General features: G+C 39.5%; 1 protein-coding gene across 4 annotated transcripts in view; it reads left to right on the top strand.

The window, feature by feature from the left end:
• The window catches only part of TMEM87B (transmembrane protein 87B), a 72,397-nt gene that overhangs the window by 38,781 nt on the left and 11,558 nt on the right, over positions 1-22,058 (top strand). For all 4 annotated transcript variants that reach the window (XM_058428391.1, XM_058428388.1, XM_058428390.1 and 1 more), the window contains 7 exons: positions 978-1,077; positions 4,943-5,036; positions 7,023-7,096; positions 12,318-12,424; positions 12,507-12,565; positions 13,867-13,970; positions 16,788-16,861. In XM_058428391.1, the coding sequence (XP_058284374.1) occupies positions 978-1,077; positions 4,943-5,036; positions 7,023-7,096; positions 12,318-12,424; positions 12,507-12,565; positions 13,867-13,970; positions 16,788-16,861 (612 nt within the window). The remainder of the gene's footprint in view (positions 1-977; positions 1,078-4,942; positions 5,037-7,022; positions 7,097-12,317; positions 12,425-12,506; positions 12,566-13,866; positions 13,971-16,787; positions 16,862-22,058) is intronic.

The raw sequence follows: 22,058 nt of genomic DNA, 5'->3' as shown, positions 1-22,058 counted from the left end.
TGCTGTGTTCCCATAAAACTTTATGTTCAAAAACAGATCAGATATAGGGCCAGATTTGGCCCATGGGCCATAGTTTACCAGTCCCTCCTTTGTTCCTTTGTTTATTGTTTGACTTTCCACTGCCCTTAACATCGAGTCCAGACTCCATGACAGGGGCTCCAAACTGCACAATTGGTCCCTGCCTTTGTGACCAGCCTCTTTTCTTGACATCTACCATTACACTCTCTGCTGCAGGCATAATGAACTTTCACATCTTGCAACATAGTTTGCTTTTCCTCTTTTCTTCTCTATGCCTTTGCACGTGCCTTGTTCTTTGCTTTGTCATACCGCACCCCCAAATACTTAATTCCTACTTAGCCTACAAGTCCTGATTTAGATGTCACTTTTTCTGAGTTTTTCGGGACCCAATTCTAGCTCCCCCAGGTGTAGATTAGACTGGCCTTCTTCCAAGTCTGGAGGGATGCTGTGTTACCTCTAGCTCTTACCACACTGAGTTCTATTTACTTAGCCTAACCAGAGTACAAGCTCCATGAAGGCAGGGATCAAGATGTCTTTTTCACTATTATAGCCACACAGTAGGGGCATATCAGATACATTTTAAATGAATACATGATGAGGGCATCCTGGAGAAAAGAGAACTCTAGAGGACGTTGTTGTTTTTAAATATTTACAGGACCAGAAGAGAGAGAGTTCTGTAAAGAAAAAGAACAGAGGGAAGCTCAGGGAGACAGTGTTCAGGCTGATAGAAGAAAGCTGTGCTCAGTGGAGCTGATTAGATAGGGAGTGAATTCTTTAGGAGAGTGTGAATCCTTCACTAAAGTTTTCAAGCATCAGTTGGATTCAGTGACTTTTAAATGAAATGTGGCTGATTAGTCTGAAGTCCGAATGTAGTTATACACAGGACATGTTGTTGAGAATCTTGGTTGGCAGGCTTCTAGATGTACACAAAGTGAATTACTTTATTTTTTCTTCCTCAGCCCAAGGCTTATTGATATTTGCAGAGTTGATTTCTGCGATTAAGAGGACGTTGGCTCGCCTCCTCGTGATCATTGTGAGCCTGGGCTATGGCATTGTCAAGTAAGTACTGGCGTGTGGGAAAGATGCTGGGCCCCAGCCCAGTGATTCAGTCCGTCTACGTTATGACCTTTGTGAAAATGGAACTTCTTTTTTTTTTTTTTTTTTTTTTTTTTTTGAGACAGAATCTCGCTGTCGCCCAGGCTGGAGTGCAGTGGCGCTATCTCGGCTCACTGCAGGTTCCGCCCCCTGGGGTTCACACCATTCTCCTGCCTCAGCCTCCCGAGTAGCTGGGACTACAGGCGCCCGCCACCTCGCCCGGCTAATTTTTTGTATTTTTAGTAGAGACGGGGTTTCAGTGTGTTAGCCAGGATGATCTCGATCTCCTGACCTCGTGATCCGCCCGCCTCTGCCTCCCAAAGTGCTGGGATTACAGGCGTGAGCCACCGCGCCTGGCCTGTGAAAATGGAACTTCTAAGTATTGTAGTACAAATCCGTTTGGGAAAAATCTACAAGAACACATTTTTAAAAGATTTCCACATACTTGCTATGTTATATTATCTTCCAGTAAAGACCCTGAATTTGTATTTCGATAACTTTATATAGTTAGATGAATAAATAATCAACTTTAAGGATAATGGAAAATCTAAAATGATTCAAACCATTTTCAAACCCTTTTCTGTTTTTTAGACAGGACCATTAAGCTTTTATGGTCCTATTTGAGTGTTGGAAGAGAGAGTGGATTAAACACCGAGTCAGCAAAACTTCTGACTGAAACCTGTTTGTCCCCCAAGGACCTGCTTCTGGACCCTCTCCGGCGGGTCTTTTCCTCCTCTTACCTGTGAATCGCTGGGCATGACTATGGGAGAACTTGATTTCTATCCTTGTTGTGTTTTTTCAGACCTTTCTTCCTGCCTCTTTCCTAAAACCCTGATTCCCAGAAGCTCACTCTTCAGGCTGGATCACTGCTGCATCTTGTTGTGGTCCCTGTGAGCCTCCAGACCCTCCCTCATCCCTCAGCTCTGTGGGCACCAGCTTCACAGGTGTCGTCCTCAGCATTTCATCTGTCAGAAGGCCCTGGGGTCTCAGGAGCCATGTGGATGACCCTTTAAGTAACCTGACCTCACCTCCCCGCCTCTCCTGCTCTTGCCCGTCACCACGTTTCAGCTACTGATTCCCAGTATCATTTTCTAGACTATATTATATGTATAACTGCACCCTTTTCAAAATCTCAATTTTAAGCAATCCACTTTTCAACTGTCACCTCCTCTGTTTCCTGTTACTTTCTGTAACATGTCGGCATCAGTCTTTTTTGACTGTACTTTGGCCTCCAGCCTTTTGACCCTGGCACCTTCCGTTGTCCCTCCCCATCTTATATCCTTACCTTCTTCCTTTTGCTTGGATTCCCTGGTCCAGCAGGACACTGACACCCAAAGACCCCTGCCTTTCTCTTTGTCAACCTTGACAAAACCCCAGCCTTGCTAAGTCCAGCTTTCCTTCTGCCTCAGGCTCCCACCCGAGCAGGGGAATTTGCCCAAAAGGAGCCCTGGACCACACTGAGGGGGCCTACTTGCCATTCATGACCCTAAACTTCACGTGCGTGCCCTCAGTGCTGCTGGCAGTTGTACTCAATCCGCTTGCCACTATTTTCTCACTCTTCTGTCTGTAGAAGACCATTTTACCCCTCTCTCAGACCGCTCAGACTCTACTCCCCTCTCAGCTGACCTTAGGTTTTTTTTCACTGAGGAAGTAGAAGCCATCAGAGGGGAATTCCACTGCATCTGTGCCCCCAGACCCTGTCATTTCCCCCACATCTGGACCGCATGAACCACTTTCCCCTTCTTCATAGTCACAGGCCACCCCTGCCTTTGTGCCCACTCAACCGTGAGGGAAACTGTCCTAGTGCTCGGTTTTGTTTTTTCTTGCATCGTCAGCTTTCCTCTCTGGTGGATCACCCCCCATCAGCATCTCGTTATTTCTACCATTTTTTAAAGCGAAGCCCTCCCTCCATCCCACATGGCCCTCTCCTCCGCTTCTGCCTCATTCACCTTTCCCCTGTGCGGCATAACTTCTCACATGAGTGGTCTGTACCTCGGCCTCCCCAGTATTGCTCTGTTGAGACTGCTCTTGTCAAGGCCACCATGACCTCCCCCTGCCATATCACATGGTCCTGCTTAGCCCTCGTCCAGTTGTCCCATGAGCAGCTTTAGTTAAGGAGTGCCAGCTTTGCCTGGTTTCCGGGAGCTCATCTTCCATCCTCTCACATCACTGGCTACTCCTCCCCAGCCTCCTCTGCTGCACCCTCCTGTGTTCCTGAGCTCCGGCCCCCCGGTGCCTAGGCTCAGGCCTCTGCTCTGTGACTCGCACCCCCAGGCTCTCCTCCTGTGTGCATGCCCGTTTGCTTGTGAGCTGGGGATTGGGGAGCTAGCAGGATTTTAGCCTGGAAGCCTTTATCCCCCTGGACTTTTATTGGAGATTCTTTCTCAAATGCCTTTTGTGTTCTTAGTACAGTGTAGGAAATGAAGGCCTCTTGTTGAGGAATCTTGCAGTACCTTTCACAGCTCTGGTTATGAACATCAGATACCAACAGGTGCAGTGTTGTTACTGTGAAAGGAATAGAAGATTAAATAAATGGGTACAGACACAAACCCTTTTTAAATGAATCCTTTCACTGTTAGCTTGCTCGGCTCAACTCATAAAGTGAGAGCAGTAACAGTTCTGATCATTTGGAGGTTCTGGTTAGTTGATTATAATGAATCAGAATTTAGATTCCTTAGATTAGGTAAATAGTCTTAATTAAATATGAGCTATGACCATTAATTTAATTTTTTACTTATATTTTGTTTTGAAATGACTATCTTAAATATGTTTTTAAACCAGTTTTTTTCTTCTAATTCTCTGAGAGGAGGGTTTTTGAGCAGCCTTAAATGTATGTGCAATAAATTCTGATTTGCAAATATCATGAAATTATTCTATTTTAAATTATTAATTGCAAAAACCACCATATTTGTATTTTCCCAACTCAATTATATTTTGAAAGAGCCAAAAATTATTATTATTATTATTTTTTTTTTTGGAGACAAAAGTCTCACTCTCGCTCAGGCTGGATGGAGTGCAGTGGCGCGATCTTGGCTCACTGCAACCTCTGCCTCCCAAGTTCAAGTGATTCTTATGCCTCAGCCTCCCGAGTAGCTGGCACTACAGGCACGAGCCGCCATCCCCAGCTAATTTTTTGTTTTTTTTTTTAGTAGAGACGGAGTTTCACCACGTTGGCCAGTTTGGTCTCGAACTCCTGAGCTCAAGTGATCTGTGTACCTTGGCCTCCCAAGATGCTAGGATTACAGGCATGAGCCACTGCGCCTGGCTCAAAAATGTTATTTTAAAACTCTTTCAGTTTAAAGAATGAAAATTAAATTCTGTCAGCACTCCTGTTCTGGTTGAGAGCTGGTGATCAGAAAGGAGGTCATGGAGTTCCATCTCCTCATGTCCTGCTCTTTCTCTGCCTAAGTCATGAGACAAGTGAATTATCTCTCAAGACAGACCTCAGGAAGAATTAAGTTAGACTTCTCAGTGGCACTTAGAAGTTGGCATTTACCTTCCTAGATTTCATCAACCTACTCTTCCGTTCTATAGAAACAGTACCTGAATTATATTCATTCTCTTGCTTGAATTTCAGCAGCAAAATCCTCTGGCACCTTTGTGGCCTCCAAATATTGCTTCACAGGCATCAGTATAGCTTCAGGTCCTAGAGAAAGAGACCCTTTGTTCCTGGGCCTGTTTCCTAAAACAAAGTACCTCAGAGCCGGGAACAGACCGATGTGATTAGATAGTGACTTCCTGGTATTGGAAATGGTGCCAGTTACTGTATTCAGGTGCATTTTACTCACCCATGCTTTTTCTTCTTTCTGTTTCCTCTTCCTCATTCCAGGCCTCGTTTAGGAACAGTCATGCACCGGGTGATCGGACTGGGACTTCTATACTTAATCTTTGCAGCTGTTGAAGGCGTGATGAGAGTCATTGGGGTAAAAATTACATAATTCTACCACCCCTTTTTGTTATTGCTGTGAAATGTAGTTTTACTTTGTATCTCCTGAGATGAATTTTTAGATAGAAACTTGTGAAAAAGGCCCAATTTGAACTTTTCTTCCGTGGGATGTTTCCCTTTTAAAATACTTCCTGAAAGGCAAAGGCTAGACAGAGTGCTTCTTAAAATGATATGACTGATTGCGAAGGCACCGCTTGATATCATCCCAGGTATCAGTCCCATCCCAGAAAGGTTCATGGTTATTCTTCATAGAGAACATTTGTCTTTATCATTATGCAACTGGTGTACCTTAATATCATTCTTAACCCTGGATTTTAAAATGTATCAAGTGAACAGAAAGTTAATTACACCCTTCAGGTATACATACAGTACATTTCATCACTCTTTTAAGTCTCATTTGTTTATTCATTTTCTCTGACTCTTGGGGACTAGCTATTTAGAGGATTCAGTAGACCCCACCATTGGAAAAGCTAAGAGGAAGTGATGTTCAAGGGGAAGATGACTCTGGATGTGGGCAGCAGTGCTTTATTCTCTAGAGAAGTGTCAGTATTTATGTCTGCAAAGACCCCTGTATTTATAGCTTCAGTTTTTTTACTTTTATTTTGTGTGGTTTTTTGTTTGGTTGTCTCATTGGTCGGTTGGTTGGTTGGTTGGTTGGTTTTGGAGACAGGGTCTTGCTCTGTTGCCTAGGCTGGGGTGCAGTGGTGCAGTGGCATGATCATGGCTCACTGCAGCCTCCATCTCCTAGGCTTAAGCAGTTCTCCCACCTCAGCCTCCCGAGTAGCTGGGACTACAGGTGCAGGCCACCACACTGGACTAATTTTTGTATTTTTTGTAGAGACAGGGTGTCACTATGTTGCCCAAGCTGGTCTTGAGTTCCTGGCTGGCCTCAAGTGATCCTCTTACCTCAGCCTCCCAAAGTATTGGGATTGCACATGTGAGCTACCACGCATGGTTGCTTTAGTTTTTTGAATAAATGGTTGAGGATTGTGTGATTAAGAAGCTTATTATATCTTACCTAATCCAAAGACCTTTGTCATTTTACCTAAAATGTCTTTGGATTAGCTGTATAAATCAGATCATAAATATTTATCCAATAATGCTAAAAACCTTCATTCTTCTCCCTGTTGTCTTTGATACACCTGCATTCTGTGTTAGATGCTCTTTTAGTCTTTGAGTATATTTATTTTCACCTTTGTATGATCACGAAGAACTCTGCATTCATATAATAATAATAATAATAATAATAATAATAATAATAAATATTTGCCAGAAAGAAATAGAAAAGATAAATATCCCACATGTAAATACACCGTATGTATTGTATTCCTTTAAAATTGTACATAGCTTGGTGGCACATGCCTGTAATCCTAGCTACTTGGGAGGCTGAGGCAGGAGAATGGCTTGAACTTGGGAGGCAGAGGTTGCAGTGAGCTGAGATTGCGCCATTACACTCCAGCCTGGGCAACAAGAGCAAAACTCCATCTCAAAAAGAAAAAAAAAAAAAATTTACATAGCCAACATCTTAGGTGGTGACTTTTAAATATGACTAGTCAGAATAAATATCTAACATGGATCCCCCCCTTCACTTTTTCTGTGTCCCTTCACAACACAGTCAGGAGAGATTAGGAGTTCATTTCATTAATAGCCCTGGCTGTCGGTTTGGTATGGAGGAGAGGGATTGAAATGGCTGGTGTTAGTGAGGTTGGGGACATGATGCTTTTTATTTGCCATTACATAATACAGTTTTATGTTGCTATCATCACATAAATTAGCACTTGTTGCTATCAAAAAGCTGGTCATTTCCATGTGCTTAAACACAATCCCCTTAGGAAATTAAATCTTTTATGTGGCTTTGTAAATTAATGAGATAAGCTAAATTATTTTTCTTCATCAAATGATAATTGCTATAGTGCCATGAAAGTGTTACATTCAGGTTTCTTCCCTTATTTTTATCTTTCAGGGTTCTAACCATTTAGCTGTTGTTCTTGATGACATTATTTTAGCAGTTATTGACTCCATTTTTGTGTGGTTCATATCCTTTACTGTGTCCTTCAAAATAGTTTGTTGTATCATTAAACTCAGATTGCATGTAATTTGTAATAACAATAGAAAGAAATACAGTTATGCATTTTTGTTACCTTAATACGAGGGTTAACTTGAAAGTGAAAAAGTAGCAACTCCCCAAACAAGGAATATCTTTATTTTTTCTACATAGTTTAGCAAACAGTTAGTGCTCATTCTCAGTATGTGCCCCATACTGACGAGGCATGGGTGAAAAAGATGTCCTTAAATTTAAGGGATTCACAATCTTGTAGGGGAGACAGATACGTAACTGGCATCAATATAGCAGTAGTAGTTGCCGTCTTAGAGAGGTGCTGTGCCAACAGGGGAACAGAGAAGTTAATGCTGGCATAAAAATCAGGAAAGACTTCACAGAGATGGCAACATTTAAATTGAGACTGGGAAGACAAGTAGGGGTTTACTATTAATAAGGAGGTAATTAGGGAAGAGGTATTCTAGGAAGAATGGAGGAGAGCAAATAGTTGAAGCAGGAAAACAGAGGGGGACAGTGGCAGAATGTCCAGGGAAGCCTGCCTCTGGGTGGACGTGCGTGGGAGAGCCTTGGCAGGAGGTTCAGGGAAGGGCGGCAGGGCATGCTTAAGAGCTGAGTGTATTCCAGAGGCAGGGGCTGGAGAGGAATTGAAGCTGCACAGGTGAGTAAGGTGATGAAACCTGTGTCAGTGAGAACTCTGGTGACGAAGAAGAAGACGTGGTAAAGGAGAGTCTAGAGGCAGGAAGGTGAGTCAGTATTCCTTTGCCTTTGCAGTGGTCCAAAGAAGAGATGGTGAGGGTCAGAAGTAGGGTAGGGGATATGGGAAGAAGAACCCACGTGATAGACTTGCTAGAAATGGGTGGAAGAGAGCAGGTTCAGAGAAGGTTTAGGGGCTGCAGCCATATTGCAGGAGAAGTTTTAGAGGCAGTAGGTACTGGATCCTCGAGGGTCTTCTCTGATTCGATGACTCAAGTTGAGTCTGGGGAATCCCCATTGCTTTTTTCTCCATGGGGGCACTTGTGGAAATGGGAAGAATTCTAGAGAAAATGTGACTGACCAGAGTGGAATGCAGGGTTATGCATATCCCAGAACATTCTTTGGATCTGTTTCTGTTATATTTATGTCCTCTTTGAAATGCTTTCCTGTTAGATAGGCTTCATTTTTTGCCAGGTTCTTTGTTTCGTCTGTTTTTGATACTTATGTCTTTTAGCTTTTTGACATTAATTTTTTTAAAAAATTGTTTGTCTTGTATCTTTTTCCATTTTCTCATCTATGTGTCTCATAGGAAGGGCCAGAGGGCTTGCATCTTATCACTATGCCCTAGAAGGAAGGTCTCCCGTTTTTCAGGTGTGCTAGCAAGTGTAGCACTCCTCATAGGCTTTTCTGAGCCACTTGTGGGTTGTTCTCTAAGCTGGGTCTACCCATTCTTTAAATTCCCTGTATGTGAATTCTCAATATGCTTCCAACTTAAAAAGCCTATGAAGAGTGCTACAAACCAAAAATTTGTAATTCATTATCCTTACACGTCAAAGCAGTGATTCTTAACCTTGTTTGGGTGCTAGGATCAGACATACCTTGGAAAATCTTTTAACAGCTATGGAGCCTTTCTTCACAGAACACAGACACAAGGAGCTTTGCATGACAGGGCAGTTAAAGACTTCCCAAATTATATCTGTGGACATCTTAGGAGTCTGAGGAGCCTACTTAGGGAATAATGACTGATTTAAAGAGTTGTTTCCGACTGAACTTGTTTAAAAAAGCATATTCTACTGTGTTCAGAGCTACTAGTTTAGAATCCAAGTTTGTTGAATAAAATTATAGTTAAATAAATCTGATTTTCTCAGAGAGTGATATAAATATCTTCCTCTGGTGTCGTTTTCATATTTTCTATGTTAAAAAAATTAAAGACATTCACTTGCTAAAAATGTGAAGTCTGTTCCTCAGTTCTACATGTGAGCAGTGTTCCAGTGATAAGAGTACTCACCACAAAGGCTGTAGGTCCCACAGGACTGCTTGTTACGGGGGCTCCCCTGCCTTGAGAATGGGCAGGAGGTATAAACATACCTTGCATTGGGATAGGCAGAATGACAGTGGAGATGAACCTGCCTGTTGACCTCAGATTATCTTTAGATCTTAGTGTCTTATTTTCTGTCATTGTGTGTTTAGAAAATGAGCTGATGATATCTATTCAATTTAGAATTGTCTTGTTTCTAAAATTGTGTATGCTTGGAACTTTATCAAGTTAGGGAATATGGTCCTTCATTCAATTAATTAAGCTGCAGACTGTGTTTTTTAAAAAAATAAACTATCTTTTCTGGTAATTTATAGATATTTATTTCAAAGATTTCTTGTTCTTTTTTTTTTTTTTTTTTAAATGGAGTCTCACTCTGTCTCCAGGTTGGAGTGCAGTGGCGCGATCTCGGCTCACTGCAACCTCTACCTCCCAGGTTCAAGCGATTCTCCTGCCTCAGCCTCCCGAGTAGCTGGGACTACAGGCCCGCGCCACCATGCCCAGCTAATTTTTTGTATTTTTAGTAGAGACGGGGTTTCACCATGTTGGCCAGGATGGTCTTGATCTCTTTATCTTGTGATTCGCCTGCCTCAGCCTCCCAAAGTGCTGGGATTACAGGCGTGAGCCACCGTGCCCTGCCAATTTCTTGTTCTTAACCATCCACAAGGTAGTTCATTGGGAAAAACACTTAGTAATGCAGCTTGGCAGAAAATTCCAAAGAAAAGCAGCTCTGATGGCTCTAATCCATCTGGATTTGAGTGAGGGTAATTTATTACCTTTATGGACAGCATTGACTTTCACACATTCCAGTATCTGATTAGTCAGATTGGGGTAGGAAGATAAGGAAAACAGATGAAAGACTTAGTTTGCTTAATTATGAGTATTTATAATGAAAATCTTTCAGGAAATAGTCGAAATCTAGAATGTAAAAGATCTTGTTTAGTGTTTCATGGTGAGACAAAAGAAGTCTAGTGTCTATTTCTGCATGAGCCTGAATTTGTGAAGTTTGCTGTCAGATTGCTGTTTGGTAATTTTTATCACTAAAATGAAACGTCTGCTTTCTCTATACAGAAAGATAGCAGATTTCCTAAATGATATAAATGACAAGAAAAAAAAAGCAGAACTAAATACATATACAATTGAGTGCTTTGGAAAATGACCCTGCTTCCTTTGATTTTGATGAACTTAATATAACCAATCTTATAATAATCTAATCCTAAAGTCATAGGAAAAAAAATAGGCTGAAAAATTCAAAAGCCATAGCCTTAGCCTTTCTCCTGTGGCCCTTCCTCCCCTTTTTTTCTTCTTGTTTCTCTTTCGTTTGTCTTTTCTTTTCTTTCTTTCTTTTTTTTTTTTTTGCTGTTTTGCTGCAGGTGAGTGATTCTGATCTTGTTCTTCTGGCCAGCCTCCCCCTCTCTCTCCTTGACTCTGGCTTGTGCTGGTGGATATCCTTTTCCTACCACAGCAGTGTGCTCTCACTTCAGGATCAGAAGGGCTATTTGTTTTCATGACTACTTTCCTTCCATGGCAGGAATGATTTACACCTTACCTAAATTTAACAGTGTCTTGGTAAGTGGAGGCTTAGGCAATTTCAAATTTGCTTTTTATTCCTTAGCTTAAAATCATTTTTTAAAAATTATTAAACCAGACCAGATTTTTTTTTAATCCTAGAAATTTGGTTTTAGTCAAGAATTATTAAAAGTATATGTTTTGATGTATTTAAGGAATAAAGTATATTTGCATTTTTAAAGTTCTCATAGTAACCTGAATTGGTTGTATTGTATTGCTTTAGAAATTGATCCCCCTTTGTAATTTGTTGGTCATTTAGAAGATTAAAAAGCAGCTTTGTACCAAAGTACTAAAGTAGCTTTAGTACTAAAACGAAGTTTTTTATTAATGACATATTTATAATTTTTAAAACTTGCCACATCCATTCTGTTGCTCAGCTCTGTTATTTTTAGTGTTTGGTTCATAAACAAAGCTTGTTGGTCTGCTCCAGAGGAAGGAATTCTCATTTAAGAGCAGAGAGAGCTGGCTTGAATTCTGCTTCACTGCTAAGGAGTCAGTGGAAAAGTCTTCTTTTTGTTTCTTCATCCTTGGCAATGTTGAACTTTACCTGAGCCCTGTACTCCTGGAAAACAGCCAAGATTAAGACACCCCCCCTCCAAACCCCCTTCCCTATTTGTGTTCCGAGAAAAGACTTACCTCAGAGAATCCCCTTCCCCACTGGACTTAGGTAAGACTCCTGGAGGCCCACTTGTCTACTTATGACAAGGCTGGGCACAGACCCTCCGATTTCCCATTCCTTGCATCACGAATAATTAGATGAACTCTTTATATCCACTGATCGATCTGAACAAAACACTGAACCAAACTGTAAGTATTCTTCTTCCTCCAGGCCATAAACGTTGACTCACCGTGAGCCTGAGCCAACACACAGCCCTCCCGAGAATCTGCAGACCTCAAGAAAAGACATTCCCTCATCAGTGTGTCTAGTTCCACCACTCACTCCCCACACCTACTGCTTTCTAGCCTTGTTTGCTGCGCTCTATAAAAGAAAAACCCTTTTCTGCCTGACCTCCGAGACTCTTGCTGATCTTACAGTCATTCTTCCTATTGCAATAATCCTCCCCCGTTGCAGTCGTCTTTCAAATAAAGCCCTTAACTAAGTCCAGATTTGTTTTATCTGATGAATTTTAGTTTTAAAATTTATAAAATGGAATTGGTAGATGACCTAACCTCTTAATTATGGTTATTCAAAGAATAAAATGAGAATAGACTAGAAAGAACAAAATAAGAAAGAAATAGGGCCAGAAAAGCACAAGCCAAATGGCATGTCACAATGTGATCTGTAAAGAGTGTCTCACTCGGAGGGGTTTTAGTGCGTGCACTGCTCTATCCCGTGTTGCGGGTGCGTGGCATTGGTGGAACGCATCATGGGTCTTCTGTGTTTTTTCCTTGGAGTTTGTTTTCTTAGTTCAGACAATGGTAAATTGTAAAAGAAAATCTGTGATAAAGTATAATGATTGTACAATAGTGGCCAAGATAACATTTTCTGTGTTTTCATTAGCTTCAAATTTTAGGAACTGTATTTAGCAGTACTGACTTTGGAAACACAGTAGACGATTCTTTTTGTTTTTTTTTAACCACTTGCTATTACTTGGAATGTTTTTCCTTAACTTTTTTCACATTTTTATTAGTTTGGCACAAACTATGAAGACCCTAAGGCTAAGAAAGAACACTGTGAAATTTTCATTATATAGACACTTTAAAAATACTCTGATCTTTGCTGTGCTGGGTAAGCTATTTAATTTTTCTTACAGTAAATTATCTTAGTATTGTTACATTCCTTCAAAGGTGACTTTTTGTGTGTGTTTCAGCTTCTATAGTGTTTATGGGGTGGACAACTAAGACATTTAGAATTGCAAAATGCCAATCGGTAAGTATCACCTTCCTATTTAAACGGTTATTTTTATTTATACTATTTTGTAGAATTTTGAAGAATTTAGTTTATGCTTGCAAATAGAGGTGATTTTAATGGAGATTTTCTTTTTACTTTGAACTGTTTTTTACAGAGTTATAAAAATTTTTGGCTGGGCGCGGTGGCTCACGCCTGTAATCTCAGCACTCTGGGAGGCCGAGGCAGGTGGATCACGAGGTCAGGAGATCGAGACCATCCTGGCTAACACAGTGAAACCCCGTCTCTACTAAAAATACAAAAAATTAGTGGGTGCCTGTAGTGCCAGCTACTGGGGAGGCTGAGGCAGGAGACTGGTGTGAACCCAGGAGGCGGAGCTTGCAGTGAGCTGAGATTGTGCCGCTGCACCCCAGCCTGGGCACAGCAAAACTCCATCTCAAAAAAAAAAAAAAAAAAAAAAAAAACTTTTAACTCCTCCAAGTGAGTCTGAAAAAGTTCCTCTGAAATCTCCTTCTCCTATTATGCCCTTTTGTCAAGTTTTTTTTATATATTTTGAAAATAAATTCTCTTCCTGTATACCCTAACAGGAAATCCTTTTCTTCCTGCACACCATGAAATTGAGTGGTTTGTATCTAGATGGACTAGAAATCTTAAGACTGGCATGTTTCTAGGATCGTGTGTTCAGTATGGGCATTCGAGCGATGTTTTCTCTTTTTTTTTTTGAGATGAGTCTCACTCCGTCACCCAGTCTGGAGAGCAGCGGTGCCATCTCAGCTCACTGCAACCTCTGCCTCCCGGGTCCAAGCAATTATCTGCCTTAGCCTCCCAAGTCGAGTGATGTTTTCTATGGGTTCTCATGTTGGAAGAAGATATATTCTTAGACTTAGAATATGAAAGGTCCTCTTTTGGGGATTTGTTGAGATTTGGAGCTAGTCTCTAGTGCTATATAAATAATCACAAAAAGCTCTCTGAAAATCCAGAGCTTTTGCTGCCTTAGAGACAATTTAATAAAAGAAGAGGCTGGGCCTTCTGACCTTAGTATTTGCCATTTGAAATCCTAACTATATGTTTTGCATTTTTTGATTTTGAAATCTTTCTGTTAACCCAAAAATTTTATGGCAGGGAATATTTGTAACATTAAACAGCCCTTTAGAAACATTTTGAACAATATAGGTTTCTTGAAAAAATATGTGCTTGTTTATTTGGAAGACTTACCGATTGGAAGGATTTCATTAGTACTTGTCATTGTACATTATTTGAATGGGAAACCTATATGCTTATCAGAAAATTAACGTTTCGTGCTTGAATTGTCCTTATTTTAGGATTGGATGGAACGCTGGGTTGATGATGCATTTTGGAGCTTCCTTTTTTCGCTTATCCTTATTGTAATCATGTTTTTGTGGAGACCATCAGCAAACAATCAGAGGTACCTAACATAGGAAATTTCAAGTCGGCAAGGATTTGTTGATCACCTTCTATAGTGTCAAGAACACGTTTATAGAAACCAGGGGAATAGTCGTTGCTTTTAAGGAGTATACAGTCAAGTAGGGAGATAAGCAAAACAAATGCAAGACAGTGAAAAAAGAGATGTATAGACTAGTCCAGGGGAAGATGGAAGAGGGTTGAGGAAGACTTCTTGAAGGCACAGCACTTACATTACACCTTGAGGAAAGGAATAGGATAGCGAATGACTGAACTGGGAAAGGATGTCCATTTTCTGGGGTGGTGGGAAAGGCATGAGATACTTTGGAGGCCAGTGAGACATGCAGTTTGGTTAATACCACATACTCATATTGGAGGGAGATCAAGCTGGAAGGGAGAAGTACGGCCAAAATGACAAAAGACTTGAGTGTCAAGTTCAGAAAGTTGTACTTGAGACTGCATGTGATTGGAAGCCTCAGCTTCCTTGCTTTATCCCTTTGCCCCAAGGAGAGAACTTAAGTTCTTGTCCATCCTTTAGGAAAAAATGAAAAAGTATGTACAGATTCAACATCCCAAATCCCAAATCCAGAATGCTCCAAAATCCAAAACTTTTTGAGCACGGACGGGATACTCAAAGGAAGTGCTCGTTGGAACATTTTGAATTTCAGATTTTCAGATTTGGGATGCTCAACTGGTAAGGATAATGCAAATATTCCAAAATCTGAAAACATCCAAAACTCAAAGCACTTCTGGTCTCAAGCATTTTGCATAAAGGCTACTCAACCTGTATCAGTGTGTGTGTTTCTCCTGTCCTTTTTAAAATTATACAATAATACATATATGTATATATACACACACATATACATACACATACTGTTCTGTACCTTCCTGTTTAAGGTCATGCCTATAATCCTAGCACTTTGGGAGGCCAAGGTGGGTGTATCACTTGAGTCCAGGAATTCGAGACCAGCCTAGTAAACAAGGCGAAACCCTCTCTCTACAAAAAAATACAAAAATTAGGGCCAGGTGCAGTGGCTCACGCTTGTAATCCCAGCACTTTGGGAGGCCGAGGCGGGCGGATCACGAGGTCAGGAGATGGAGACCACGGTGAAACCCCATCTCTACTAAAAATACAAAAAATTAGCCGGGTGTGGTGGTGGGCGCCTGTAGTCCCAGCTACTCGGAGAGGCTGAGGCAGGAGAATGGCGTGAACCCGGGAGGCGGAGCTTGCAGTGAGCCGAGATTGCGCCACTGCACTCCAGCCTAGGCGACAGAGCAAGACTCCGTCTCAAAAAAAAACAAAACAAAACAAAACAAAAATTAGCCGGGTGCAGTGGTATGTGCCTGTACTCCCAGCTACTTGGGAGGCTGAGGTGGGAGGATGGCCTGAGCCCAGGAGGTAGAGGTTGCAGTGAACTGAGATCATGCCACTGCTGCTGCACTCTAGCTTGGGCAACAGAGCCAGACCCTGTCTCAAAAGAAAAAAAAGAAAAACACACACAGACACGAAAAAACAACTATCTTTCCATATCAGCATGTATATAGATCTACCACATTACTTTTAATGGCTTTATGGCATTTTATAACATGAATGTAATATAAATTTATATAAGCAGTCCCTGGTTATTAGACATTTTGTTTAAAAAATAGATTTTGCTGTAATCCCAGCACTTTGGGAGGCCGAGGCGGGCGGATCACGAGGTCAGGAGATCAAGACCACAGTGAAACCCCGTCTCTACTAAAAATACAAAAAATTAGCCGGGCGTGGTGGCGGGCGCCTGTAGTCCCAGCTACTCGGAGAGGCTGAGGCAGGAGAATGGCGTGAACCCGGGAGGCGGAGCTTGCAGTGGGCCGAGCCTGGGCCACTGCACGCGCCACTGCACTCCAGCCTGGGCGACAGAGCGAGACTCCCTCTGAAAACATTAATTATAAAAAAAAAATAGATTTTGCTATTATCAGTAATGTTTTCAGAATGCTGTTGGACATCATCTTGGCAAACTTTTGTTAATGTAATGTAAGGTAAATCAATTTTTACTTTAATGGCTGTTGCCAAATGACCCTCCAGAAAGGTTGTCTTGATTCACACTCCATCAGCAGTATTTTGATCTTATCACCTAGGAAATGTGGCCCATTGAGTGGGCTTTATTTTCACCAATCAGATTAGCAACTTTTCTTTTTTTAGGGAATAAACTGACAAGTGATGGGCAGAGAGGTAAACCCGACATGGAGAAAGAAACAGCAGAAAGTTCCCTTCCCTCAACATTAAATATTGCAAAATTGCTTTGCAGAAAGATTTTACCCACTTATGCTTTTACAAACAGGGTTTGAGAGCTCCAGTTTCGCACTTTCTTCATGATAATTTTAGCTAATTTGAAAGTAAAATAATTACGTTTTCATTATATTAAAATATAAGAAAATTTTTTTTTTTTTTGAGACGGACTCTCACTGTCGCCCAGGCTGGAGTGCAGTGGCGCGATTTCGGCTCACTGCAGGCTCCGCCCCCCGGGGTTCACGCCATTCTCCTGCCTCAGCCTCCCGAGTAGCTGGGACTACAGGCGCCTGCCACCTCACCCAGCTAACTTTTTTTTGTATTTTTAGTAGAGACGGGGTTTCACTGTGTTAGCTAGGATGGTCTTGATCTCCTGACCTCGTGATCCGCCCGCCTCGGCCTCCCAAAGTGCTGGGATTACAGGCGTGAGCCACCATGCCCGGCCAAGAAATTTTTTAAATGTAGATTTTTTATACAATGGCTTTTAGATATAAACTGAAAATTGAACAAGTTTAAACATATTAGTAAAACTACTCCTTGTTTTTGCTATAGATATGCCTTCATGCCCTTAATAGATGATTCTGATGATGAAATTGAGGAATTCATGGTAACTTCTGAAAATTTAAGTGAGTAGTATGTTTTCTTTTTAAATGACCATTGTACATATTGCAAAAGAAATATTGTACCTTTACCTGTGATGCAAGGTCACATATTGTTTTTTTCTATAAAATATTTTAAAAACTTTTATCTTCAGAAACCTTATTTTGGTAGACAGTAACAAAAAGAAAGGTCAGTGATGAAATTTTCAAGACTATTGTAGTTTGAGCTTTTGTTACTCGTTTGAGCTTGTTACTGATTTCGTAAAATGTTGAAATAGTTACACTATTTTTCATAAGAATGGTTTGATGTATATTGTGCTTAGCTACTAAATGTTCATCTTGATGATTGCTAAGTTTCTTTGAGTTGCATCTTCTTGCTCTTTTTAAAGTATGCACACCTGTAATTTCTGGTCATGCTGAAAGCATTTCTACTTACAGTTTTGATGGTATTTTCATTCTTTCTATTATTTTCTACATAGCATTTTATCATTTTATTAATTTTATTATAATCTAATTAAGCATCTGTTAAGGCAACATCAATAAGTAACTCAGATGTTGAGGGTAATTTTATCTTTGCTTCATTTTTTTGTCCTCTTGCTTCTCTTAGTAGCATTTTTCACCTTCTGTTTTGGTTCTCTAATATATCGATGAAATAGAAAACAGGAAAACAAATAGAAAAAAATCATCAAATCTAAAAGTAATTACTTTGAAAAGATTAGTGAAAAGTGGCTTAACCTCTAGCTACTCTAAACCAGAAATAAAGAGAAACTACAGTGGACCCTTGAACAATGTAGGGTTAGGGGCACCAAACTCCTGAGCAGTTGAAAATCTACTTAAAACTTTTGACTCTCCCAGAACTTAACTATTGATAGCCAACTGTTGACCAGAAGCCTTACTGTTAACATAGTTATCACATATTTTGTATGTTATATGTATTTTATACTGTATTCTTACAGTAAAGTTGGTAGAGCAAAGAAAATGTTACTAGGTAGAAGGAAAGGGGAGGCAGGAAAGGCAGATACATATGGTGTAGCTTTTATTGAAAAAAACTTGCATGTAGGTGGACCTGAGCAGTTCAAACCCATATTATTCAAAGGTCAACTGTAGTACAGTAAGACAAACTTCTAATGTTGGAAATGATAGAGAGGACATTACTATGGTAAAAAAGGTAAATAAGGGAATATTATGAACAACTTTATGGTAATAAATTGGGCATTCTGGATGAGGCAGACAAGTTCATTGAAAAATACGTATAACAACCCAATCTTCTAACCTGGAGCCACTGTTTGAATAGCTCTGATCTATTAGAAATTAAAAAAAAATTTTTTTTTAATTTAAAATCTTCCTATGAAGTACCAGGTCCAAATGGATTCACTCGTGAGTTCTTTTGAATATTTAAGGAAGAAATATTCTAATTTTACACAAAATCTTTAGAATGTAAAGGAGGTGGGAGTACTTAAAAGGCCAGTACAACTGAAATGCCAAAGTCTAACAGACATTACAAGAAAAAATTATAGACCAATTATAGACCAATATATCATTAATGAGTGGACATACAAAAATTCTTTAAAAATATTAGCAAATAAAATCTAGCAAAATATAGAAAGACAATCATGATCAAGTGGACTTTATCTCAGGGTTGCAAGGCTGTTTTAACATTCCAAAAATCACTCAGTATAATTCATCATATTAAAATAGTGCAAATAAGGCTGGGTGCGGTGGCTCGTGCCTGTAATCCCAGCAGTTTGGGACACCGAGGCAGGCAGATCACCTGAGGTCAGAAGTTTGAGACCAGCCTGGCCAACATGGCAAAACCCCCTCTTGACTAAAAATACAAAAATTAGCCGGGCGTGGTGGTGTGTGCCTGTAATTCCAGCTACTCAGGAGGCGGAGATGGGAGAATTGCATGAACCCAGGAGGCAGAGTTTGCAATGAGCCAAGCCACTGCACTCCAGCCTGGACAACAGAACAAGACTCTGTCTCAAAAAAATAAATAAATAAATAAATAAATAAATAAATAAATAAAAATAAAATAGTACAAATAAAAGAAGAAAGATGAAAAAAATGACGTAAGTATCTCAGTGGGTACAAATAACAAAAGCCTCAGTAAACTAATTCTAAAATGGTATGAAAACACTCCACAGTTAAAATTCTATTTAATGGTGAAATAGTGAACACTTTCTTCTCAAGATTAGGGATAAAGTGCAAGGGTATGTACACACCACTTTGATTCTGCATTGTATGGGAGGTCCTACCCAGTGCAGAGAAGCGAAACAAAACTCCAAAGAATGTAAAAGAAAGAACATGTGGAAAGGAGGAAGTAAAACTATGTTTATTCGCAGCCAACAAGGTTATGTATGGAAAAATCCCAAGGAGTCTAAAGAAAAGAAAAAGTACGGTAGAACCAATAAGTGACTGTGACAGTCATAGGGTATAGGTCCAATGTACAGAAGTCAGTTGTTTTTCTACATATTAACTGAAAACAATTGAAGGTGAAGTTTAAAATGTTATTTACCATACCTTCAAAAATAAAATACTTAGAATAAGTTTAATGAAAAATGTGTAAAACCTCTGCAATGAGACTATAAAACAATGCAGAGATAAATTTTAGAATAAGTAAATGTAGAGATAGAACCTGCGTCTGAATTGGAACTCTCAGTATTAAGCTGTCAGTTTCCCAGTCTGATAAGTAGATTCAGTGCAATACCAATTATAATTCTAGCTGACTTAAAAAAAAATGGTTAAATTGATTCTAAAATGTATATGGAAAAGCAAAAGACCTAGAAGATCCTTAACATTCTTGTAGTTACAACATGGATGAACCTTGAAAACATAATGTTAAGTGAAAGAAGCCAATCACAAAAGACCACATACTGTATAATTTTGTTTATATGAAAGGTCCAGAATCGACAAGTCCATAGAGGCGGAAAGTAGATCAGTGCTTGTCACAGGTTAGAGGAGGGGGAAAGTAGGGATTGACTTCTAATGGGTTTGGGGTTTCTTTGTGGGGTGATGAAAATTTTCCAAAATTGGAGAGTGGTGAATATCTCAAATCTCTGTGAATATCTCAAAATCTAACTGTACTTCAATATGGTATGTGAATTATCTCTCAATAAAATAAAATTAGTGGATTTATACTGATTTCAAGACATAATTATTTCAGATTACAGCAATCCAGACAGTGTGCTTTTGGCATAAGGATAGAGAAATCCATCAAGGTAGTAAAATAGAGTCCAGGAATAAACCCATGCATGTGTGGTCAGTTGATTTTTGACAAAGGCACCAAGGCTTACATGAAGAAAGGATAGTCTTTTTAATAAATGGTACTGGAACAACTGGATAAATGTGTAGAAAAAAAAATCATCTAGACTTTTGTTGCACATCTCGCAATCATATTAATTCAAGATGGATCACAGACCTAATGGAAAAGCTTCAACTGTTATTCTTCTAGAAGAAAACAGGAAAATATTTTAATGACATTGGATGGGCTAATTTCTTAGGACACAAAAAACAGTAACCATTAAATTAAAAAATGAGACTTTATCAAAATTTAAAATCTATGCTCATCAGGAAGAATTTAAGAAAATAAGAAGGCTAGCTACAGTGGGAGATAAAATATTCTCAATACATATATATCTGATAAAGGGCTTATATCCAGAATATAAGTAGAATTCCTGTAAATCAATAAATGATAACCTATGTTGCAAAAAATGAGCAGAAGACTTGTGTAGACACTTCAAAGAAGACATGGGAATGGCCAATAAACCCATTAAAAGGTGCTCAATATAATCAGTCATCAGGGAAATGCAAATTAAGACCATAATGAGCTGCCACCACACATTTGCTAGAATGGTTAAAATTAAAAAGTCTGATAGCATGAACTATTGGAGAGGATGTGGAACAACTGGCTCTCTCATACGGTACTTGAAGGAATGTAAAATAGCACAACAGCTTTAGAAAGCAATGTGACAGCTTCTTACAAAGTTAAGCATATACCTACCATACAGTCCAGCTGTTCCACTCTAAGGTTTACCCAGAAAAATGAAGCAGATGTCTACAGAAACAGAAGAATGTTTACAGCAGCTTTATTCTTAATAGTCCAAAACTGGAAGTAACACAATTATCTACAAACAGGTGAAAAGATAAATAAATTGTGGTATATCCATACAATGGAATACTTTTCAGTAATAAAAAGTAACCAACACTATATAACATAACTTAATCTCAAAAATGTTTATGTTGTATGAAAGTAGCCAAATACAAAAGTATGTAGACTCTATATATTGTGGTTCTGTAAATGAAGTTCTGGAAAACAAACTATGATTATTTAAATCAGAGCAGTGGTTGCTTTTGGTGAGGTGGGGATTGACTGGAAAGGAACTTAAAGAACCTTCTGTGATAATGGAAATGTTAACTGTATTGATTGGCATGGCAGTTACTCAAGTGTATATATTTGTCAGGTTTCTTCAGACTGTACACTTAAAATTTGTAATATATATATATATATATATACACACACACACACACACTTTAGTGTTTAAAAATCACTGTATTCCCCTTCTAAGAGAAATGTTGGGGTTTTGAATGTCCCAGGAAAACATTTTTGGATTGAGGAACTTCATTTTTATTTATTACATCAGCTTATGTTATAATTGTTCTAGTTTATGGAGAAGCAATATTTGCAAATTAGTGTAATAACAAAAGTGACTAGTTACTGGGCATAGATTGTGTGTCAGGCATTTTATATGTGCTAACTTGTTCAATGGTCACTAGAACTCTATGAGGTAGAAATTACTATTATCCCCAGTTTATAGTCAGAAACAGTAAGTCACAGGAAGTTAATTGCTTTGCCCAGGATTCCAGTGAGGCAGTCTAGTTCCAGGATGCAGACACTTAGCCTTTGCTGTACTGAAACTGCAAACATACAGAAGAGCCTTGGTCAAATATGAAAGAAATCTTGATCTTTCCTATCTTCTTTATGCCATACGCACATTTCAAAATTTGTACATCAGGGATGTAAAGCATACCCAAAGATGTGTTTTGTTCTTGAATATACCATGAATCCTGAAGATTTTTAAATCCATAAACTTTAAAATAACTGCAATTAAGGAAATATGTAGGCATGTATACTTGTTTGTTTAAACTCTAAAACTAGGATTCAAACAAGAAACTTGAAAACCTGGTGGTTCTGACAAATAGTTTTCAAAAATCTGTGAACTTTTTT

Source organism: Hylobates moloch, unplaced genomic scaffold (genome assembly GCF_009828535.3).
Source record: "Hylobates moloch isolate HMO894 unplaced genomic scaffold, HMol_V3 SCAFFOLD_15, whole genome shotgun sequence".
Lineage (NCBI taxonomy): Eukaryota > Metazoa > Chordata > Mammalia > Primates > Hylobatidae > Hylobates > Hylobates moloch.
This window is presented reverse-complemented; position numbering and strand designations above follow the sequence as displayed.